The sequence below is a fragment of the Cydia pomonella genome, chromosome 7 (genome assembly GCF_033807575.1).
Source record: "Cydia pomonella isolate Wapato2018A chromosome 7, ilCydPomo1, whole genome shotgun sequence".
NCBI classification, from domain to species: domain Eukaryota; kingdom Metazoa; phylum Arthropoda; class Insecta; order Lepidoptera; family Tortricidae; genus Cydia; species Cydia pomonella.
In genome coordinates, this window is record NC_084709.1 from 17,879,562 (window position 1) to 17,903,224 (window position 23,663).

The following is a 23,663-nucleotide window of genomic DNA, read 5'->3' on the forward strand; positions in this document are numbered from 1 at the left end:
AAAGTGAAATAAAAGTAATTTTCCTGCAGAATTAAAAGTTTGCTAAGAAGCCTTAATTAAAAATGCACGACTTACCTCCTGACAGTGACACTATCACGTTCTCCGTAATTTCGTTGCTCAGCGTAATTGTCGGCACTTGCAACTGGGATCCGTCTAACTGGCCCTCGTAACTGCTTTGGGCGAAGCGTAGTACTTCTTGTTCTAATAAATCTGCCATGATAAAAAAGTGATAATACTACATTTTTAAAAAATATCCCCGTAAATGAAAAGTAAGTGCCCGATATCTGACTGAAATATACTTCTTATATACGCATGTATCACTTCCGACGAAGTTTGAAATAGTACAAGTATTCTAAATAAATGATTCCAATTGAAAGCTTAAATTAGTGAAGAGGGAAGTATACCACGTGAGTCCATAGAAAAAGAGAAAACGATTTTCTACTTTTAAATATTTCTCATTCTCTATGATTTTTTAATGTTACTGACACAATGAAAAACTAACTTTATGGGTTTTCCTTCTTTTTTTTCAAAATTTGTGATACAAAAAAACATTTTTTTAAACGAAACCTATTTACCTAGAATATATTATCCTGTAGCGATCGACATCAAAATTATGGTAAGTTGTTGAGATTTAGTTACTGAAAAACGTTTTCTTCCAAAATGGAATTTAATAGAAAAAGTATCGTTATTTCGCTTGGATCGCAAAGCTATTCTTGTCTCTTAATAATCGCTTCTATTTATAAGAAAAATGTTGCCTTTGTTAGTAAAGTTTAATATTTATTGCATTAAATAAAAATACTAATTCTTTATTCAATAATCGAATAACAAAAACAATACAACGTGAATCAGAAATAAACTTAATTTTGATTTAACTCTCCAGGCCTGCTTGCGAATCAGAACCTATAAGTGTATTTCAAATAAATAAATTAATTACCACGAATTTAATTCATGGTACAAAGTATGTAAGCCATTACAGACATTTTTATGTATTAGTTGGAATATTTTATATTTTTTGAGGACCGGTGTGGCATAGTTAGTAGTGACTCTGCCTATGAAGCTGATGGTTCCGGGTTCGAATCCCGGTAAGGCCATTTATTTGTGTGACAAACACAGATATTTGTTCCTGAGTCATGGATGTTTTCTATGCATAAGTATGTATTTATCATAGTACAAGCTTTGCTTAGTTTGGGGCTAGGTCGATCTGTGTGAGATTGTCCCCAAATATTTATTTATTTTAAAGGCATACTAAAAGATTATTAAACTTTATCGACAAGGATAGTTATTTAAATATTATAGGTATTATTAATATCGATTTTAATCAGCCTTGTGTAAGCTGGATGAGTCAGTCACCTTTAGGTAATTCGATAGAAATAGCAGCGCGTCCATTGATGGAGTTAGGCTTGTATGCGATCACACCGAAGAGAAGCTGGTGCTGGCTGTCCAGTACATCCTGTGGCAGGGGAGCTGTACTCACTACAGTAACGGAATTTCCATTCCATTCCACCCCAAACCACGCTGCAGATTCTAAAAGAAATAACAAAAGCTTATGTTCCGTCTAAAAACTGTAAAACGCACCACGAAATTGAAAATAAAAACACCGCTTGCCGTAAACACAGGGCTGATATTATCCTATTAAAAGCGGAGATTGTTTCATAAACATTGTACTGAAGTATACTTTGAACATTTTTAATGGGACCTCTTTTTATTTCCGCAAAGAAATTATGCAGGATGAATCTTGACTGTCGGTTGATATCCCGTTGAGTAATGAAATGACTAAAACAATACCATGCTTACCCCCTTCCAACCCAAAAGTAACGGTTTCGTCAAAACCTTGTATCAGAGTAATAGTATCTTGGAACTGCAAAGCATTTTCTTCTGTATACATTCCGCTGTAATATGCTTGGCTGAACACAGGCGCTATAATTTCTGTTTCAACTATTTCAATAACAATTCCAGCGACGACTGACATCGCCCTGTCTCTACGTGCTTCTAATTCTAAAATTATAAATCTGTTATTTTCTAGAACTTCGGCAGGGAGTTCACTTGTCATTGAAACAGTTACTGTGTTGGCTGTGACTGTGTGCGTGAATGATGCTGCATAGTCTGTAAAAAACATTAATAATTCATGGTGATATTTTTAAGAACGTTTTTATTTACTTCGTTCAAAATAACGTAAAAAATTCCAAAGTGAAACATGGATATGTCACAATGAGTTTAATTAATTATGTATCATTTCTCATGCTTTGAAAATGGGTCGTCGTTGTTGTTCTAAAAACTTTGAAAATAATACGTTTCTGCTCTAGAGTACTCTACTTTCAAAGTAGGTTTTTTCTTTTTCTTCGATAAACAATTAAAATTTTGGTTTTAACGGGATTTGTTGTAAAATTTGTTTCTGATAATTAACTCCCCAATTCATAAATAACCATATTTTTTACCTTAATTGTTAATTGAAAATAGCACTGAGATTTATGCTTAGCCGTGTTTTTTAAATGCACGTACTTACTTATATTTTTCTTTCCTCGTATTCCAAATAAAAAGTAGTATTTAACTCCGGTGAAAGGCACCGTTTCAGTTTTGGACTAAACTACCTCGACAGAAATGAGTGCCTTTCATCCCTTGGTTAATAATCTATTATTAACAATATTAACATACCTCCAGAAAGATAAAACTGTGTGCCAACAGCGAACCCTGTCTCGAGAACGATGTTTTCCAGCGCCAATTCGTTATTTTCTAAGCTTCCAACATAAGTATTTTTAGCAAACTGCATAACAGTAGACTCTATTAGGTCTGAAACATAAAAGGTTGAGCTCAATGATATCCAATCATGTTGGATCTAGTAAACTTGAAAAACAAACATGTGAACCTCTTTAATGTACATGTCACAAAAAGTTTAAATCTACCGCGTGTTGTCAATGGCACCCCGTACCAAGACATACCTCGTACCAAGTGACCAGGCGACGATATCGCGACGGAAAAATACATGACCTACAATTTCTAATTTTGTAGGCTATTTTCTCCAAAATTATGGACTTTGGAATATTAGATTCTGGTAATAGTTACTAGAAATGATCTAAAGAATCTCCATTTATTTTTTTCGCCCCGGTTTCGGGCCACACACTGTATATTGAGATTGCCTGGGTATTTCAGAAAGGAAGGGCAATTTATTAATCACATTTATTAATAACCGGCCAAGAGCATGTCGGGCCACGCTCAGTGTAGGGTTCCGTAGTTACTCTTCCGTCACATTAAGCTAAACTGGAGCTTAAAGTATACTAAATTGTTAACCAAGGGATGAAACGGTACCTTTCACCCGAGTTAAACAAATAGGCAAATTTGCATAATCAGTACCTAATTAAAGTAAGTCTTTTTACTATGAAGGAAAAACTTTTTGCGATAACTCAAAAACAGCTAAACTGATCATGTCCGCTATAGTTTTCATTTAATGTCTTTCTTAAGCTCTACTTCCACGATTTTTTCCATATTTTTTGGACCTATGGTTCAAAAGTTAGAGGGGGGGGGACACATTTTTTTATTCTTTCGGAGCGATTATCTCCGAATATATTCACTTTATCAAAAAATGTTTCTTGAAAACCCATATTAGTTTTGAAAGACCTTTCCAACGATACCCCACACTCTAGGGTTGAAGCGAAAAAAATAATTCACCCCCACTTTACGTGTAGGGGAGGTACCCTAAAAAAAATTAAATTTTTAGATTTTATTGTACGACTTTGTCGGGTTTATTGATTTATATATCCATGCCAAATTTCAGCTTTCTAGCACTAACGACCACGGAGCAAAGCCTCGGACAGACAGACAGACAGACAGACAGACAGACAGACAGACGGACATGGCGAAACTATAAGGGTTCCGTTTTATGCCATTTGGCTACGGAACCCTAAAAAAGGCATATGCACCGTGTTTTTTTTATTTCCGTCAATTTCAAGGATGAATTCTTGAGCTTTTAACTTTCTGAAAGAACCGGTATTCCAATTAACTTTATTTCGAAGATAACAATAATAATTTATTTTTGTCTTATAAGGCCCTCACGAGCGTATACACTCGCCTTAGGGCCTGTTTACTTATTGATTAGTATTTGTTACGAGTGTGTAGATTTGCTACTAAACGTAAGTACTATACTCGTATCGGATGATTGATGTTCGAAATGACATTGTTATGTCATAGTTTTCAATTATTTGGTAGAATTAGATGTAATGTCCGTGTTACAACAACGCTATATGCAACATTTAATTACTTTTTATTTTAACCTTTGGGTCCCATTTTAACCTTTGGGTACGGAATCCTAAAAAGGTGATTGTCTAATGAACTGAATAGTACGGTCGCCAAATCTCAAAAGCCCTCTAGAAACACGATTTAATTGACTCTGCTCGGCCTTACCCACAACCGGTATCAATGTGTTCGGACAGTTCTCCTGATCACCGTACATGCGGTAGTAAAGCGGAAAAATGGTGGAGAGGATAGTAATGACGTCACAAAGATGGCGGCCGGACCTATTCTTTTCGGCGGTGTATCTCGAAAACCACTTAACCGATTTTAATCATCGAGGTATCAAATAATAGCTTATATTATGGAGATTATTTCCTTTTCTACAAACATTTACGTGAAACCTATAGGAAAAAAAATAATCACAAAAAACAGTTTTTTTTATAAAATTATTTTTTTTTATTTTGTAAAAATCTCCGTAAATATTAGCATTTCGCAAATTTTGTTTAATATAAAACATATTGCTTCATTATCAAGGAATATAATGAGCCTTAAAACATACAGATCGAGTAATAAACAATGAAGCTACACTCATTTATTTGCGCATGGGTAACGATAACTGGCTTTTACCGGTCGAAACTGTGGTGACTGTTACGATACGTATTGAATGGAATTTATAGAGTATCGGTTTTAATTACTGAAATTATAATGACAATTATAAAAACCAGACACAATAATGTTACCTTACTTCGACGTTTAGTCTCTTTTTTCGTCTTAATCATAGGTAGGTACATATTTCTTTTTACTTAAAAATTTTATACAGGGTGAACTTTTAACCACCAGTCATACTCTGCGCAGCGACTTTATAGGTCATACTGAACAACTTTTACTATTAGTAGTCCCCAAGCCGCTCCGAGGCCAGATTTAATTGACTCAGCTCGGCCTTACCCACAACCGGTATCAATGTGTTCGGGCGTTTCTCCTGATCACCGTACATGCGGTAGTAAAGCGGAAAAATGGTGGGAGGGGATAGTAATGACGTCACAAAGATGGCGTCCGGACATATTCTTTTTGGCGGTGTATCTCGAAAACCACTTAACCGATTCTATTCATCGAGGTGTCAACTAATAGCTTATATTATGGAGATTATTTCCTTTTTACAAACATTTACGTGAAACCTATAGGAAAGTAATAATCACAAAAAACATTTTTTTTTATACATTTGGTTGGTAGGTTTGTCTTATGTTTTAAAGCAGTAAAATCTTTCAAGTCGAAACACAGTATAAATATACATTTTGTTGTCTAATCTAAAAGTATGATGTTCATTGTGTCGAATATAGGTATAAGATGAAATTTTAACCACCAGCCATACTCTGCGCAGTGACTTTACAGGTCATACTGAACAACTTTTATTATGGGACCAATGCCGAATCACGCAAGAAAATTTGGATCTGGAATGACACCCACTGGCTGTGCCCTACCACACAAAGCGAGATGACATTCACAATGCCCATACCTCTCTTTTGGACGTAGTTTAAGGACGTACTAGGGTCCATGACGCATGCTCGCCACACCGCTGCTTAAAATAAGCTGACGCACCGTAAATTGAACTGCGTAAAAATCGCAAAAAATATTACACGGAGATCTTATGGCAGACACCGTACCGGTGACGTAAAAGACGCAACTGTTTTGCGAACAAAAAAGATTCGCGTGAAGCACGTCACTGCGATTCCGTACCGTCACCGTTTCTTAAACAGCGGTGTGGGGAGCATGCGTCAAAAACGGTACGCATACGACGCGTCACTGCGATTCCGTATCGTGACCGTTTTTTAAGCTGCGGTCTGGTCGCACCTTGTATTGTATTGTATTGTATTGTATTCGGGCGATTTTTCCGCAACTCGACGACTTGCGCCTATTTTGCGTGATATGTTGGGGGTGGGCTAGTCCTGCCAGCCCAGCTCCTCGAGGAATCCTATCAAACCTTTGATGTTGAGTAGGACCTCGGGGACGTCTCTCGGAGATCCGAGATGTTTAGCCCTGTATGGAGTCACTCCGCTGCATTCCAGCACCACGTGAGAGGCTGTTTCTTCTATCTCCATTCAACCTCGGCACAGGGGACTGTCTGTGACACCTGTTGTGAAAAGATGTTTGTTAAATAGTCCATGACCTGTTATGACACTGGTTACCATACTCAGTCGGACCTTCCCTAGTTGCAGGAGCGCCCTTGTGAGTTTTCCGTTGATGCCAGGCATGGCTTCTTTTGTCTGTCTGCATCCAGTCTGGTTCAGCCAGTGTTATGTGTGTAGTTTCCCTGTACGTGCCAGCAGCATTGAGCGTACCTTGCTAAATGGTATCGGAAGAATCGGTTCCGGACCAATCGCCCCCGCATTCGATCCTTGCCTGGCAAGCTCGTCCGCAGCATCGTTACCTCGGGATCCACTGTGTCCCTTGATCCATTATAGGGTGATCTTGTTATTATGACATACCTCCATTAGTCGTTCGTGGCATTCGTGTATAAGTTTGGATGTAACTATATGGCTATTTAGAGCCATTAAGACTGCTCTACTGTCGGAGAGTATGCGGATGGAGGATCCTACTACCTTCCTTGCAGTGATGGCAGCCGCCGCGTTTATGATGCCCATGCACTCAGCTTGGAATACCGAGTTATGGGCTTCTAGCGGAGTGGTGATCGACATGTTCAGGTCTTCTGAGAAGGTTCCAGAGCCCGATCCGCTGTCTGTTTTGGACCCATCAGTGAAGATTCTCAGCTCCCGGGGATTGAGTCCTTCATGATTGTCGTCCTCAGGTCAGGTTTAGCATGACCTCCATGGCTGCAGTCGGGGTAGACCTCGTGCAGCCAGTGGTGGCCGCGCATGCGAGCCTTTGAAGTCTTTGTAGTTTGTCTCGTACGTTGCCTAGGTTTGTTCTTGGCCACCAAACCAGAGCACCGTAACAGACTAAGGGGCGGATTATCGTCTTATAGAGCCAGAGGGAAATTTTCGGGTTGAGTCCCCACCTCTTACCAATCATCCTTCTGCACTGCCAGAAGACAACTCCCGCCTTGTCTATCCGTTTGTTGATGTGGTTGTTCCAATTGAGTTTATTGTCGAGAGTTAGTCCTAAGTACTTAACTTCATCGGACAGCTGTAGCTCAGTTTGGAAAAGTGTTGGTCTGGTAAAGTTGGTCGCACCTTTATATGGGACAGTCAAAATTTTTTTCGCGATTTCGGAATTGGTCCCATAGTAAAAGTTGTTAAGTATGACCTATAAAGTCGCTGCGCAGAGTATGACTGGTGGTTAAAAGTTCACCCTGTATAAAATTTTTAAGTAAAAAGAAATATGTACCTACCTATGATTAAGACGAAAAAAGAGACTAAACGTCGAAGTAAGGTAACATTATTGTGTCTGGTTTTTATAATTTTAATTATAATTTCAGTAATTAAAACCGATACTCTATAAATTCCATTCAATACGTATCGTAACAGTCACCACAGTTTCGACCGGTAAAAGCCAGTTATCGTTACCCATGCGCAAATAAATGAGTGTAGCTTCATTGTTTATTACTCGATCTGTATGTTTTAAGGCTTATTATATTCCTTGATAATGAAGCAATATGTTTTATATTAAACAAAATTTGCGAAATGCTAATATTTACGGAGATTTTTACAAAATAAAAAATAATAATTTTATAAAAAAACTGTTTTTTGTGATTATTTTTTTTCCTATAGGTTTCACGTAAATGTTTGTAGAAAAGGAAATAATCTCCATAATATAAGCTATTATTTGACACCTCGATGATTAAAATCGGTTAAGTGGTTTTCGAGATACACCGCCAAAAAGAATAGGTCCGGCCGCCATCTTTGTGACGTCATTACTATCCCCTCCACCATTTTTCCGCTTTACTACCGCATGTACGGTGATCAGGAGAACTGTCCGAACACATTGATACCGGTTGTGGGTAAGGCCGAGCTGAGTCAATTAAATCTGGCCTCTGAGCGGCTTGGCGACCGTACTAGAACGGTTATAACAATAACTTATATGTAATAAAACATCAACATGGACCAACCTTCTGAGAATCTTACGACGATGGCAGCATTAGCGCCTACTGTCAGTGGTTTTTCGGCGAATATGTTGAAAACAAATGTCTTTTCTTGGAATATTACCTCTTCAGGAATACTTGATTGGACAGTCAACGTTACACTATTTAGGTTTTGAGTAATAGAAAAATATTCAGAGTTTTCTGTAAATAAAAAAAAAATATTGGTGTCGGTCTCTATAAAAATACTGCAAAATAAGTGACTTGCAAAGTTAAACAATGTACTGTAAAAAGTTGTACGATACGCGTGCAAGTAGGTAATTCGCAACTTGTGTCGATTTAAAACACTACCTTCGGTCGTGTTTTAATTTATTGCCACTCGTTGCGAATTTCCTACTTTCCGCACCTGTATAATAACTGCTTATGGGAGTAGTATAGGCTCAGCACGGTGTACCGTAAGTCATCGTGTATAATAAATTATTTTATGTTATTTTAAGTACCTCCTTGAATCCTGAACGTCACGCTGCTGTCGTATCCTTGTATTAGGTTTATATTCTCCAAGACAATACCTAATGAACCAAAGTAAGTGCCATCATAAATGGGCTGGCTAAACACAGGCGTCGTTGCGTCAACTTTGATAATCTCAAGTAACACAGCAGTGGTAGTCGGCAGCGCGTTCAGTCCTTCAGCCGACAGCGTCAACATTACGAAATTGTTTTCTGAAATAACCTCTTGAGGAAGCTGTGCTGGCATATTTATTGTCACTTGATTTTGCACGTTCGATACAGCGAATGAGGTTGAGTAATCTGGAACGGCGCCAAGATTAGTTGGGTAGAATTGAAGTCAATAACTGAAAGTCGACAAATATTGAATGATACTGATCTTTATGGGAATCCGCCCGTTTATGAGGCCATTGCCTTGACAATAAAATATCAAGACTACTTAGAAGATAGGTGTATGTTTTGGAGTTTAATAAAGCTTAAAATGCTCATCATGTTTTTAATCCAACTTGAAATATCGTGCCAACTATACTTTGACTAAAAGTTTCTACTTAAAATTGTATTAAAGCAAAGTTTACTTACCACCGGAGAGCGAAAAAGTCACGTCTTCTTCGTAACCGACACTTAAAATGATCGTGTCTAGTGTCAGTATATTATCTTGTATCGCTCCTTTGTATGACTGAGCTTCAAAATGCATTTCCCTTGCTAAAAAGGATTAGCGAAGAAAAGAAAAGGAAAGTCTTAGACTAGAGAAGTTTGCAAGAAAAAAGTATGGAAACAAAAATTTGTGTTAAATAATAAATTCCTGCAGTCTTTGACAGACGTTTTGTGGTTCTCGTTCTTAATGTATAAATTGTTATATATATACAGCGTGTATTTTTGATAAGCTCACATATTCGAAGGGTAGTTAGTATAGGCCCAAATTATTTCACTTTCATTATGGTTTCATCATCATCATCATCATATCAGCCTTTTATCGCCCACTGCTGAGCATAGGCCTCTCTTCCAGTACGCCACTTGTCCCGATTCTGAGCTATTCGCATCCAGCACATTATGGTTTACTAAACATTAATGACTTTATTTTTTCCTTATAAAACAATTCCGAACACTATGTATCATTAGCTTGTTTTTATTAAAAAACGTCGCACTTACTAACGCGACATCACAACTCTCACAAATGATGATTATGTAGGTAGGTACGCAATACAATGCTGCTCGAAAAAACATAAAAAAATAATTATTATAGTCCGTTAGTTAAGGCTAAATCATTTTTTTTTTAAATTGCAATTTGCGTTTGTATTAAAAATACATGCTGTATAGTCTTACAATCTGTAACGTCTTACGAGTATATTAGGTAAGGTGGAGTAAGATTATTACCGGGGCAAGACAAACACTTGTATGGTATCCTCATACTGTTTATCTTGCCCCAACCAAATATGTATACTATGTTCGTCTTACCCCACCTTACCTTATTCATAAAAAACACTGTGAAGTCTTTGTAAATTGATGTAGTTATTATTCTTTGATCCCGATAAAATAGCTAATATTCAGCAATCGATGCAGTGTGAACATGCGATCTGTCCAGTTTCATATCACAGAAACGGATCCGCAAAGTATGATAAAGAATTAAACTTTGGAACATCTGTTTCCTGGATTTATTTCAGCTTCCACAATCGGACTCTGAAAGTTCGAATCAAAAAGGCGGATAGAATGGAAGTTGGTTAACTTTCTAGCATTTAAAATACATATGTCACCTCCGGGTAAAGTGATGGCCACAACAGCGCTCGCGCCGACGGTGCGCGGTTTTGTGGCCTCGACGGAGAGGTGGAGGTGGGTCTGGCTTAAGATATGCGAGGGCAGACCGTCGCCGACCACCCGGAGCGTTAACGAGGGCCCGTCCTGAGTCAACTCGAAGTAACTTTCGTATTCTGAAATGTTTTATTGTGCCAAATTAGGCATAACTGTCTAAGAAGTAAACTTCACAAAATTTTTGCATTTTTCGACATCTTTTATGAACGTATCAGGCCGCAAAGCCAACGTGCAAATCGCTTACGCTCCGTAGCGATGTAAACGCAACTGTCACTATCGCTCTAATATGGAAGAGTGATAGAGAGACACAGCGAAGCGATTGCGATTGTCACCTTGGCTAGGCCGGTAGGCTTGAACTTAATATCTTTTTATGTTACATGAAGTACTTTACTACCATGTGGAGGTAAATTAAACGATGACAGTATTAAGCAAATGTAAAAACATTTGATGGTGTTAAAACATGGAAGCATATTAAGCATTTGCACGTCGTCAGTCTTACCTCCAGAAAGGGTTACAGTGACGGTTTCATCATATCCCCGCGCCAACAAAATTGGTTCCACCGCCAGACCAGCGGCTGGATCGTAAGTTCCCGTATACAAACTCTGATCGAATACTGGAGTTGTGACGTCATCTTTCACGATCTCTAACGTGACTATAGTTGTAGCAGAGCTATAGCCAGTAGAAGCGGTGACTCTCAAATTTATATAATTATTTTCTTGAATAATGTTATCGTCCAAGGGAGTCATCGACAGGGTTATTGTGTTTCCAACGACCGCGTAGGAGAAAAACGAGGAGTAATCTGGAAAAATGTTACTTAATTTAAGATAAAGTTCCTTTGAACACAAAGAAGACAATGAAGCGCATCAAAATGTTTTATTTTCTTGCTATCAGCCTTGTGTGTTGTCGCGTGTTTAGCTATCGTTAAAGCTCGTGAAATTGCCGTAATTTTTAGCGAATTATCGTGTGTACAGAATTCAGAAATTAAAACAATTCCCTATCTTTCTAAAATTATTTAAATTAGAAACCATAATTAATAGTAAAAAACAGATTATTGTTGTAGTTCGCTGCAATTTCACATAAAATTTGCGGATTTTTTGATGGAGGCTACAGCTCATGGACGTGTTATATAGTATGCAAGAGTAGGTAGAGGTACAACAATAAAATGAAATATTTGTTGGAAAATAAATCCACTGAATATCCAATCTTGGCTCACGGATATGGCTGGCTAAATGGTATATACATAGAAGAAAACATACAAGAATCTAAGTAAAATAGTGTTCGTAAAGACTCGAGTCATTTGAGTCCTCTGCTTTAAGACTCGACTGTGCTTTTCACTAATATAAATAAGTCGAAACTCGAGTTCTCTTCAACTTGAAAAGAGATTGTAAAATCCTACTTGAATAAATTACTTTTTACTTTTTTTTTACTTGTTAGAGACCCGAGTCTTCTGTAGACACGTCAGTAATTTTCAGAGAATTTTAGTATTTTATAACAATATGCATTGTTTTCATGTAAAATTCATGGGTTAAGGACAACATACAATAACGCTTATATTATTTACTGCTATTTATATTTATACCTACAAAGATGTTGACAAAGTTTTTATTCGGAGGCTCGAGTTCTTATCAGTTGCGCTTAAAAAAGACTTAATGAAAAGATTCGACTCGTGACTTTAAATACTGAAATTTTATTGGCACAATCTCGTAAAAACGTTGAGTTCTTCAAATTTAAACTCAAAAGACTCGTCGTCTTATTAACACTAAAGTTAATAATATATGTACTTATATTAGAGACTTTTTTTTATAGCGATACAGATTTTTTGCAATCATTTTAACATAAAACAATGCAAATGGGACTTTCACGAGCTGGCACTGCCATTTTTACTTATTACCTTCTACAGTCACAGTCACATCAGATCCTTGGTATCCTTGACTTAAAACTAGTGGCGTTAACTGCAGAGTATTGTCCACGATCTCTCCCTCGTAATGAGGACGTTCAAATTCCAGGTGCTCAACTGAAAATTAAGGTTAGGGCTATTAATCAAAGCTGTTGAAAGCTGACATAAGTTAAGAGGAAAAGGAACAGACGCTTCTCCAAACAAACGTAGTCCCCTTTTCCTCTCTGAATATTGACATTATAAAAAAGAATTACACAATTTGATGTAAATTAACCATAGTTATGCCTAGGGGCATGTAGTTTGTTTTTTTTCTTTATTCGATTATTGTAAAGATTTCATACAATTTTTAAATGCTCATAACTCTTGTAATGATTAGAAATTCGAAAAAAACGTATACCATAGCTGTGATTGACACTGTGATAACAAATTGTGTCAAAATATTTTCAATAATGCGAATATCCAGAGAGGAAAATGAGGACTACGTTTGTATGAAAAGGCGTTTTTGCGCGGGTCCTCCACTTTCGTCCTAAAAATATATACCCGGGGTCACCAATTAGATTCTTCGCGGTCCTTTTCTACTTGAGTTTATTAAATTAGTAAAAAAATAATATAGGTCGGCGGTCCAGACCCGAACCGGGGTTCGAAATTTGGTGACCCCAGATATATAAAGCCTATTAAATCCTTAAATAAAATCCGTGACGAGGAGACGGGATGGTGAAGGGCCTCTCGTCACAAAGTATAAGTTATTAGTGTCGTAATTGTTACAAAGACGATTTCCATTTCTTCGTCATTGTTGTAGATGGTGCCACCGTGCATAAGAAAAATCATTCACCGGTTAATTAAGCCATATTGTAAATTGTCTGAGTTCAAATAGATGGCATTACGGTATCAAGCAGAAGTAAAACACGTTAAAAGATTTTAGGAAACATAGGTCTCATCGATGTGACGTCATCTATGACAATAATGCAAAAGCAACTTTTTTAGCGATGATCAGTCTTTAATAAAAGCTCGTCTGCGTCAGCGATACAACAAAACCTCCTAACAACAATATGTTAAAACATTTTTTCTGGAAAACAATATACAGCACTCGTGATCACAAATTACGATGCGAACGGGGTAGCTGAGACAAAACACATATTTCGTCCTAACAAAATTACATAACTTGGCCTGGGAAGTTGAACCGCGTGGCCTCGAATGTAGTCATAAATTCATAACAATTGACAGTGGCAAAACCATTTGTACGGGCTTACTCGTGTCACTTTGTTCGTACATTGCTCTTTATATTGATCGTACAGTCGCAAAATTATCTTGAAAAAAACGAAAGATCCAATAATATATGAACGCTTTTACGGCTTCACAAGTAAGACTGTCAGGAGGCCTACCTCCAAAACTGAAATTCGAAAATTGCGGGCATCTTTCTCTTTTACTCTCAATAAGACGTAATTACAGTGACAGAGAAGAATGCCCGCAATTGACGAACTTCGATTTTCGCGGTTATAGCCCAGTTGTTTTGGCGCGATTCGTTAATACAACATAATATTGCAAGTGGCTGTACGTGTAGGCAAGTAAACATAATATTTTGAATGAAATCTGAATTTAAAAGGCTCCATGTAAGCTATACCTCTATACACACAGCTAGACCTCTAACAGTATATCAGTTTATTATATGACAGTTTATTTTTACATGGAGTAGCTGACACGTAAAATGTTTGTAGATATTTTTTGGAAAGCTTCCATATTTTTTTTAAGTAAGTAATAAAAATACGGTAAAACATTAAGCTTAGAATAAAAATAAAAGTGGAAAGATTACTGTCTTAATAGCATCGTTCGCAGACGTTTCTGCTTGTTTAATATAAATTTACGGTAAAAACATTTATTTTATTTTATTAGGTACAACCATAAAAACCTTGAAGGAGCTTTCACAGGGGCCATCAGTGGAAGCGAGAGGTATTTATATGTATATTAATAATAGTTTCTAGCGACCAACCAGACAAGATCAATTGAAATTAGGATCGAATTTGTGTCGTTTCAAAATCGAACCAAGCAAAACCAATTCAACTAAAAATTATTTAAACTTATGTAGTAGGTCGCTGGTAGACGGGTTAAAGAACTAAACTACTAATTAACCTACTCAAATACTTAACTTTGTGTTGAAAATTTCATTTCCGTATTATTTACTGCTCAATTCTTAACTAAGTATTTACTTATTAAACAATTTGAATTAGTTCAAACGATTCCATGAAATTATAAGATTAAATGCAGAAACTTTCTGTCTTCATCATTAATCACAGATCACCTCAACCAGAGGTCATCATCTGCGGATTTCCATACAAAGGCGCTCCCGTATTGATTTGGTATTGGAGCCGCCATCACTTATTTCAGTAGCGTTGCGTTTTATAAAGATATAAGTAACAATTTAATAAATCTAAAGCAGAAAGACAGACTAAAACTACCCTTACTATTGGTATGCACGGCGTTTTGTACCTTGTACCTAAATTCTAAAGTTTCATAAAATGGGGTCCATCAGGTACTCATGTAAATTAAACATATCTCCAAAAAATTGGTTCTAGAATGAATATTATTAGCTGGTGTGAGTTACATAATAAGCAATGCTGCTTCAATGGTGACCTCATTCTTCTGTTACTATAAACAGTAAGTAGATATTATTAAATTGCAATGAAGGGTAATAACAAGAAGCGACTTTCACGTTTAAGACTATTTACAATATTATCATATAATTTATTCAGACGTACAGGGAGTACTTCAGCCATTAGCGCCTATTATAAAGATAAAGATAGTTTACAGTACATATGGTGCTACTTTACCGCACTAGTGCGAAAATTAGCATATTACGTTACTGTGTCGAACATTTAAAGGGCCATATGTACTGTAAAACTTTGTACGATACATGTGCGAATAAGTAATTCGCAACTCGTGTCGATTTAAAACACTCCATTCGGTCGTGTTTTAATTTATCGCCACTCGTTTCGAATTTCCTATTTTTCGCACTTGTATCGTAATGTACTATTATTATTCAAGTAGGCATATTACAATGCGCTTATGAACGTCAAATAAAGCTACACCGGTTCTAACCCTACACCTCTGACCCGAGAAGATTTAAATCCCCCCTCAATTGGAGGAGGGTATACCAATATGGACCGGCAAGAAACTCGGTGGGACACATATTTTCAAAACATTACATCTTATAATTAACATGCATTAAATAAGAAAAAATACAATTTAGATTACTATAGAAATCATGCAATTACATGCATACAGTAGGTAGCTACTTTTCATTATAGAATTTGATAAAAAAAAAATGTCATATCAATTCATACAAATACGTAGCTCTCTCAAAAAATATATCGAATTCTTACAACGGGAAAAGAAAAATAAAATTAATAAAGAAATGAGAATATACATTATATAAATCTGACAGATTGCTATACCTACAAAAAGATGTATTTATTTATTTATTATACCCTCTTGCGTACTACCTGGGTTACGGCGTTTGACTCGATTTTCTACGGTAACAGAATTAGAAAAATGGTGGTTTCCCAAAAATAGGTGTAGGCGCTAATGGGTTAAAAGAGGTCTAACCTTCAGGTAGCTCTATGATGATGGTGGCGGATGCTCCGCTGGTGTACTCCCGAGAAGCATGTACCACTAAGTAAATCCGTCCTTCTTGCAACGCTGCTGCGGGTAGCGCATTTGTGACTGACAGAGTCACAAGATTGCCGTTGACGGTAATGGTGAAATGATCGGCAGCGTAATCTGTCAAAAATAAATATAAAATTCAATTAGGGTTATGAGTCAGCTTTTAGTAAGGGTTAAAATTCTCTACATGTCGGGATGCAAACAAAATAAAATACTTAGTAAAGGTTTAAATTGTTGTAACGAATATGTCAATAATTTGCTTGGTTACTTTTAAAAGCCATGATCAGATTCGGTGGTGCTAATTTAGCTATCTTATTTGGGGGTATCAAAGAACATTTTAAATTTTGTTACTATTTGGCGACTGCTTCCATATTTTAAACGTTAATAGAGATCAAATTAAAACGACCAACAAATAAGTTGAGAGACAAGCGTAAAAAAATCAACAACAAGCTAGTCTTTGTAACATTGTGGATAAGATTTAGTTTCCCTTGATATTTGCAAAGGTCTCTGCATGTCTGTGTAGAGTTAGCAGAACAATGTTAACAAGATATCATACCTCCTTCCAAACTGAACTGTACAAGTTCATCATAGCCTTGCTCCAACGTGATCGATTGTTCCACAGTAACTTGGTTGTTTTCGGTATAACTTGCTAAGTAGAACGCCTGACTGAAAATCGGCTCGAGGGGCAGCTCGAAATCGGAACTACCATGTATGGTAACTGTTGTGCTTCTTGTTATAGGAGGGTCTCCAGTTTGGTCAACGTCCTGTAAAAGTTTTTTAAAGCATGTAGATGTCGCTGCGGGCGCCTCTCAATGGCGTTGTACACACAGGTGCAAATGTAGATACGAACTTTCTGAGTGGAATTCACTCATAAAGTGTGAATATAATTTTAAAATGTATGCACTTTTGCAGCGCGCCATACGAGCACAAACTAGAGTAGAGTATTGAAAGATTTGTGGCGTATTCCCGATAGCGCAATAAATTGACTGGGAGCTGGGTTACATTAAGGGTTTGGGTTCAAGGACTGAGAGCAAATAAAATATGTTACCTATAGAACATTCGAAACCGAGTATCATTAGTTGTCGGATTTAGCTTCGTTAGATCAATAAAATGCTATCAATTAACCATTAAAAGCATAACACATGCAAAAGTCTATTATTGAAGATGAAAAACCCTACTTAACCTAATTTCTTCATCAATCGATGCGATGTATGTTTGATACTCACCGTAGCACTGATTGTTAGAATAATCGGCTCAGGAATAGATCTTATAAACGCAGTGCTCTTCAATACGGCTTTAAACTCTTTAGCATCGGTCAAGGCCGCCTCGTCATACTCGATACCAATATACGGATTGTCCTCGATACTGAAATCGATTCTGTATGTAGTGAGATCGATATCTCTAACGATTATATCGCTGACGCAGTTGGTGATGAGGAAACCGGGCGGCACGGGCGTAGCGATGGTGAAATCGTATGCGGTGGTTTCTGATGCGACAGTGTCTGGCGTCTTCCACAGCGGTGGATTGTTGTTATTGTCGTTTATTTCTATACGGATCGTCTGTCATACAATAAAAATATATTATTATTAATATCTAACTGGCCGAATAATGTATGTCTATAAACTGGGTCAAACACAGTCATTTTGGAAAAAAGGTTTTTTCTGTGGACAAAACAATAAAAGTTAATGACCCGGGTACATACATAGGTATCACGTTTTTTCTTATTTGAGTCTCAAATACTGAAAAATGTATTCCACGTAAAAATTTGCTTTTGATTCCCTTAACTTTTCTATGTCTACAGGAAAGACGTGAACGAGTTAAGCATAGAACAAAATGTGTATGACCCAAATACAGTCGTTGGGCGGTGATTTTATGATTTTTTGAAAAAGATGATCTAGTCTACCGTAAGTTAAATCAAAAATGTCACAGCAGTTTTTAGTACAAACATTGCTCGTACTCGTATCTTAATCTATAGAGGATATGTTGCAGTCTGCTTCCTACCCTTTCCTTAATACTTAGGTACAGTCTCCTCTGAAAATATCGATACGGATCAAGTGCCAAAAATATGTATTCACTACCTTATTATGTGGGCAATAAGGTCGTGTATACATATTTTTGGCACTTTGTCCGTATCGATATTTTCAGACGTGACTGTACTAGAGATAACTAGATTCAAATATATCTCCTAAACTTATTTAAAATAATAGGAAATATGTTGGGCCAATACAGTACCATTCCCCAATCATTGATGAATATCAATTCTGATGATACGAAGGAAATCAAAATCATGCAATGTGCAGTCAGCATAAAGAGCTGCCTGGAGATTTCTAAAATTGCAAAATTATTACGTGGACAATATTTCGGAAAATTCTCAATTTGTTCTATAGAAAGTTTTCATTTCCAAAATGATTACATTAGATGGTTTATTTCATAAAAGACAATTACATAATACATTTGCATTGATGTCAAAAATCAGACATTTCTAGCATGATCGTTAAAACAAAATAAAAATAATAAACATACTAATAAAATAAAATTATAGCTCCAATAAGGATTGTCAATACAATTAGAATAACAGTAGGTAGGTACATACTTACAAAATCCAAAATATAAATTTAAAATATCAAAACTAATACAAGAATAATAAAAATAAAAACGATAAATAAAAAGTCAATTAATCTCCAATAGGAACAGTCCGTTACATTGTTATATTTACATAGAGTAGGTATAAAATAACACAAATAATATCTCCCAATAAGAATCGTCAACATGCAATAATATAATAAACAATGAAATAGTATCTCCCAATAAGGATCGTCTGTATGGTAAACAAAATAATGTCAATAAAAAACAATAAGAATAAAACAATTTCTGAATCAAAATGTCATTTCCATGAACTCATTTACTGATACTGAGTACAGAGGGTTTTCCTACAAAAATGAGTTTCCTTTGTTTCCTGTGAAAATACCGAGTATATTTTCGCCTTTTTGAAAACTTTCCGCAACTTGCACATCTGATCTTCTGAGATTACACTCTATCTATGTACTATCATCTAACATACATACATATATACAAACGTCTCAAACTGAGAAACACCTTTTTTTGAAGGCGGTTACAAAACTTTTTCACCGTGTTTTGGACCATCTTGTAATAAATAAACACAGGTTATGTTACGCAACCAGGAAGTTTAAGGTTGCATAAAGAGGCAAAATTCCTTGCTTTGAAGTTCACTCGGATACTTACAAGAGGAGATGACGGAGTCTGTCCGTTCGTACATGTGAAGGCGTACGTCAAACTAATAAGGTCGGCGGTCTCGTGTTCCTCAAACAATCTGTATGCGTCGTTTGTACGAAGGACAAAGGCGGAATTTTCGATTGATGCAACGATGTAAGGACCTTGGTTAAGATCACTAGACGATGTGAGGGTGAAACCTGAAATAATTTTTATCGATTATTTATGGTTTGCCGCGGGAATTGAAAATTAAGGCCGACTACGCTTGTCCGTAGCCAATAATAGTTCGAAAAGTGGAATCTTGAGCATTGTGAGGTACGAGATGCAAACAAACTGCTGCCTATAGATCAAAACTGTTTGGCACCGCCGTTAGGCTAGATATTCTATACAGGAAATCCGTCTAGCCGTTTGAACGATATTGACGGTTGCGATACAAAATCCCGTATACGATGCGGGAAAAGTTTACGCCGTGTGAACCTAGCCTTAGTCTTTAGCCGTTTTGTCGTCTGAATAGTGTTTATTTTTAAGTTTATAATTATAATGTATGTTAGTCAATGAGGTATTTGTATTAAATGCATTGTGGTCTGATTACATTTTAAATTAATAAATAACAACTATAGAATAACACTAGACCCTACTCATAGTTTGGTTCTTGCCGGTGAGTAAGGTTGTAAGAGCTCAACGAGGGTGTGGAGAGTTAGGGTCGGCAACGCGCATGTAGTAGCAGTCTCCGTAGCCTAAGTACGCCTGCAACTCCAGAGGAGTTACATGCGCGTTGCCGACCCTAACACTCCGCACTCTCTTTGAGCACTGGCGACCTTACTCACCGGCAGGAACACAACACTATGAGTAGGGCTTACCATCAGGCGGGCCGTATGCTTGTTTGCCACCGACGTAGTATAAAACAAATAAAACAATTTTATAACTTAAACGACCTATCAGCTTTTTTATTATTCAATTCAATTCAATACATTTATTTCAGGTCAAATAGGCCCATATAGTTTGTTAGTAATTACATTATACTATATTAAATTACACATTTACATTAATTAGTCTTCCTACAACTAAGGTTAGTAAACACATGACATAACATACTATTTCTACATACAGTATATTGGCTTGCCTGTCAGTACATGCATCATATGGCAATGGTTCATGTACTGACAGTCAAACCTTGACGCAAATGCCCTCAGGATGATGTTAGAGCTGTCCCGCACCCTACGCGACAGGGATGTGCACCGCTTCCGCATTGTGGTGTAGAAACAGTCTACCCTAGCTTCAGCAAACATCCCCGATGCGCTGCAGTAGCGAGGCAGCCCCATCATCATCCTGAAGGCATTGTTGTACTGTACACGGAGAGCGTTGTACCGTTTCTGGGTATAATAAGAGATCCACAGGCTGCTCGTGTAAAAAGTTGTGCAAAAGGCTCTAAATAGAGTTACCTTAACTTCGGCAGAGCAACGAGCAAACTTGCGGGCCACCATATTTGCCCTAACAGACAACGCCCTCCGTTCTCGCTCTATATCGGCATCATCTTTGAAGTCAGAGGTTACCACATGGCCAAGATACTTAAAAGATTCTACCCTATCCAAAGGAGTACCATATAAGCGAATAGGCGGCACAGGTGGCAGGTGCTTACCTCTGACTTGAAAGACCATGCATTCGCTCTTTTTTACATTATATATTAGGCCATGGCTGCTAGCAAATTGCTCACAGATGCCAAGCAGCTGCCCAAGGCCACACGGAGAGGCACTCAACAGCACCATGTCGTCAGCGTAGCTTAAGTTGTTGAGACATACGTCATCAATGTGGCAGCCGACATGAGTGCTGCTGAGCTCCTCTATTAATGCATTTATATACAGGTTGCAGAGCTTGGGTGAGGAGACACCCCCTTATTATTTAGACTTTTATTTCCACTAGAACAAGATACATACATGCACGAATAATTATAAAAAGCATTTAAAACTATTTACGTTTTTCCTTAATCCTCATAATCTAATTAAATTATATTATTTTGTAATTATTGCGATTTTTTTATATATAAATAAAATTAAATATTGCGAAATAATTTATAACAATTTAAATTCTATTGGATGTCCTTTTATGGACATAGGCCTCCTCCATACTATGCCGTTGTTCCCGAGCTATCAGCTACCGTGGGAAAACAAACAAAATACGCGTTCAATTCCTTTGAAGAATTGTGGATAAAATTGACATTTGATTGAACTCAAAGAACAAGGAACGCTTTTTGGAGCTAGTGAGGTGTTAATCATTTTCCATTGACACGGAAATAACGAAACTAAAGGCCTGATGGATTCATCAAAGTGATTCGTGTGAGATGTGTGTGTGTCCATTTTTCAACACATTTCACCGCTGAGTTACGGTCGTAAGCGCTACGTCGTAGCCGATAACATGGGTTTCCCTGTCGGAGGTGGATTTTCATAGAAAATTTTGTAGCCACAGTAAATTTACTGTCATCTTTCGCTACATGATAAAAATTTTAGAACACCATTTGACTTTGATCCTTATTCTTTCACTGACATGTGTTAAATTTGTTAAATATCAAAAAGTGGCGCCATCTTACCGGGCATCGACTAAAGGTTATGGCGTCATAGCTCGAATACGCCATACCTTTGGCCTTGATTTATTCTCTCTCTAATCTCTAAAAGTTTAATCATGTGTCGAAAGATAGCAGTAAATTTGCTGTGGTATATTTACAAAGTTTTCTTTGACAATCCACCTCTATTTCAAATTTCTTTGCCGGTACGTAACGGAAATGTTTCGTAGAGGCAAAATGACAACGTGTCGTGACTAGTGCTGAATGATTTAAACATTTAGTTATAGAAATGATTTTTTTTTTACGTGTGCGCCGTAAGCCATATATTAATCCACTGTCAATTATAACTACAATCTCACCTCCAATATCGGTAACAGTTCGTTGTAAAACAATGCCGTCATGATAATCCTCGATGCGAACGGTGATCGGTAGCTGCCAAGTCGTGACACCTTCCATTGTGCAACCTGAAATTTATGAATACGTATTTGGTGAAATTTACCTAGTTTTTTTTAATACCACATCGGCGGCTAACAAATAAATACAGTTGTTAATGTTTATTTAATCACCTGAGATACACTTTTACTATGGGACCAACCCCGAAATCGCGAAAAAAATGTTACTCTCCCATACAAAATGTCAAGGTCAGACAGCCAAAATGTATGAAACAGCCAATTTTTTTATGTGAATTCGGGGTTGGTCCCATAGTACAAGTTGCTTAGTATGACCTATATATGAAGATATAGGTAAATATTTGTAGGTGACTAAATAAACACCTTGTATGTATATGGCTCGCCTGATGATAAACGGTCGCCGCAGCCTGCGACCTGGTGCCAGCCCTGGGGGTGCCTGCAACTTCAGGGCTGTCACATATTATAAGCCATGCATTGTGACCGACCCTTTAAAAACATGTACACCCCTTTTTTGATGAACTCCATACTGTACCTTACTTTGCCAAGCTTGTAATATGACCAATGACCCACCACGCAATACTAATGGTCTAAGATACGTTGTAAGGAATATCTACTTTACTTTTTACTTCTATCTACTTTACTTTTTTTTTTGTTTCTTTAATCGTATGATATATCAAATGAAAGGTTACTTTATATGTAATATAACTGTAATAGGTTTTCTTTTAAAAAATGTTGGTCCAGTTTATGGTTGCCTAGATTTTATATACAAATCAATTAATCTAGGCATTTAGTAAAAACAAATCTGTCTTTACGCAATTTTACTATGCAACCTGCTTGCAATGTGTCAATGTGTATTATCTATCATTTATTTCTTATCACAATAAATAACAGATGAAGGTAGATATTCCTTATTAACGTATCTCCTACTATAACATAAACTCATTCAATTATATGTGTAACAGTGAGCACTAGCAAGAATAGGCTACGATTTCTCTTATTTCACCAAGTAAAGGGTAACTTTACTAGGGCGATCGTCGAGTCAAGAGTCTTATAGCAGGAGCTTAGCTACTGTATTTACTTAACCCCTTACTGACCCCAGAAGACAAATACCAAGTCTTTAAGATTTAAGAGGTTTGATATTTTAGCTTTGTAGCCTTTCACAGTGCCCAATACTCTACTTGATTTGTAGGCTTCTACCCTGAAAAAATAGATGCTTACCTTCATTGAATAACAATGAGCCTAAGAATTTGCTCCGAAAGCTATGAATTGTTCAAATAGTTACCCCACTGTTCAAATATTTCGGTTGTTATAGTAAACGCCAGGCAACCTTTGGGAATATTTATTT

At 36.9% G+C, this 23,663-nt stretch overlaps 1 protein-coding gene across 2 annotated transcripts in view; it reads right to left on the minus strand.

Moving 5' to 3' along the window:
- Positions 1-23,663, minus strand: part of LOC133520038 (uncharacterized) — a 54,738-nt gene that overhangs the window by 29,102 nt on the left and 1,973 nt on the right. Inside the window, exons 2-16 of one of the 2 annotated variants that reach the window (XM_061854298.1) lie at positions 22,268-22,372; positions 19,364-19,551; positions 17,347-17,679; positions 16,677-16,884; positions 16,064-16,237; positions 12,458-12,580; positions 11,066-11,365; positions 10,512-10,685; positions 9,340-9,462; positions 8,758-9,063; positions 8,288-8,461; positions 2,653-2,787; positions 1,795-2,103; positions 1,351-1,524; positions 76-210 (exon numbers count right to left, since the gene is read on the minus strand). In XM_061854298.1, the coding sequence (XP_061710282.1) occupies positions 76-210; positions 1,351-1,524; positions 1,795-2,103; positions 2,653-2,787; positions 8,288-8,461; positions 8,758-9,063; positions 9,340-9,462; positions 10,512-10,685; positions 11,066-11,365; positions 12,458-12,580; positions 16,064-16,237; positions 16,677-16,884; positions 17,347-17,679; positions 19,364-19,551; positions 22,268-22,372 (2,961 nt within the window). The remainder of the gene's footprint in view (positions 1-75; positions 211-1,350; positions 1,525-1,794; positions 2,104-2,652; positions 2,788-8,287; positions 8,462-8,757; positions 9,064-9,339; positions 9,463-10,511; positions 10,686-11,065; positions 11,366-12,457; positions 12,581-16,063; positions 16,238-16,676; positions 16,885-17,346; positions 17,680-19,363; positions 19,552-22,267; positions 22,373-23,663) is intronic. The other variant, XM_061854299.1, reaches the window with a different exon arrangement.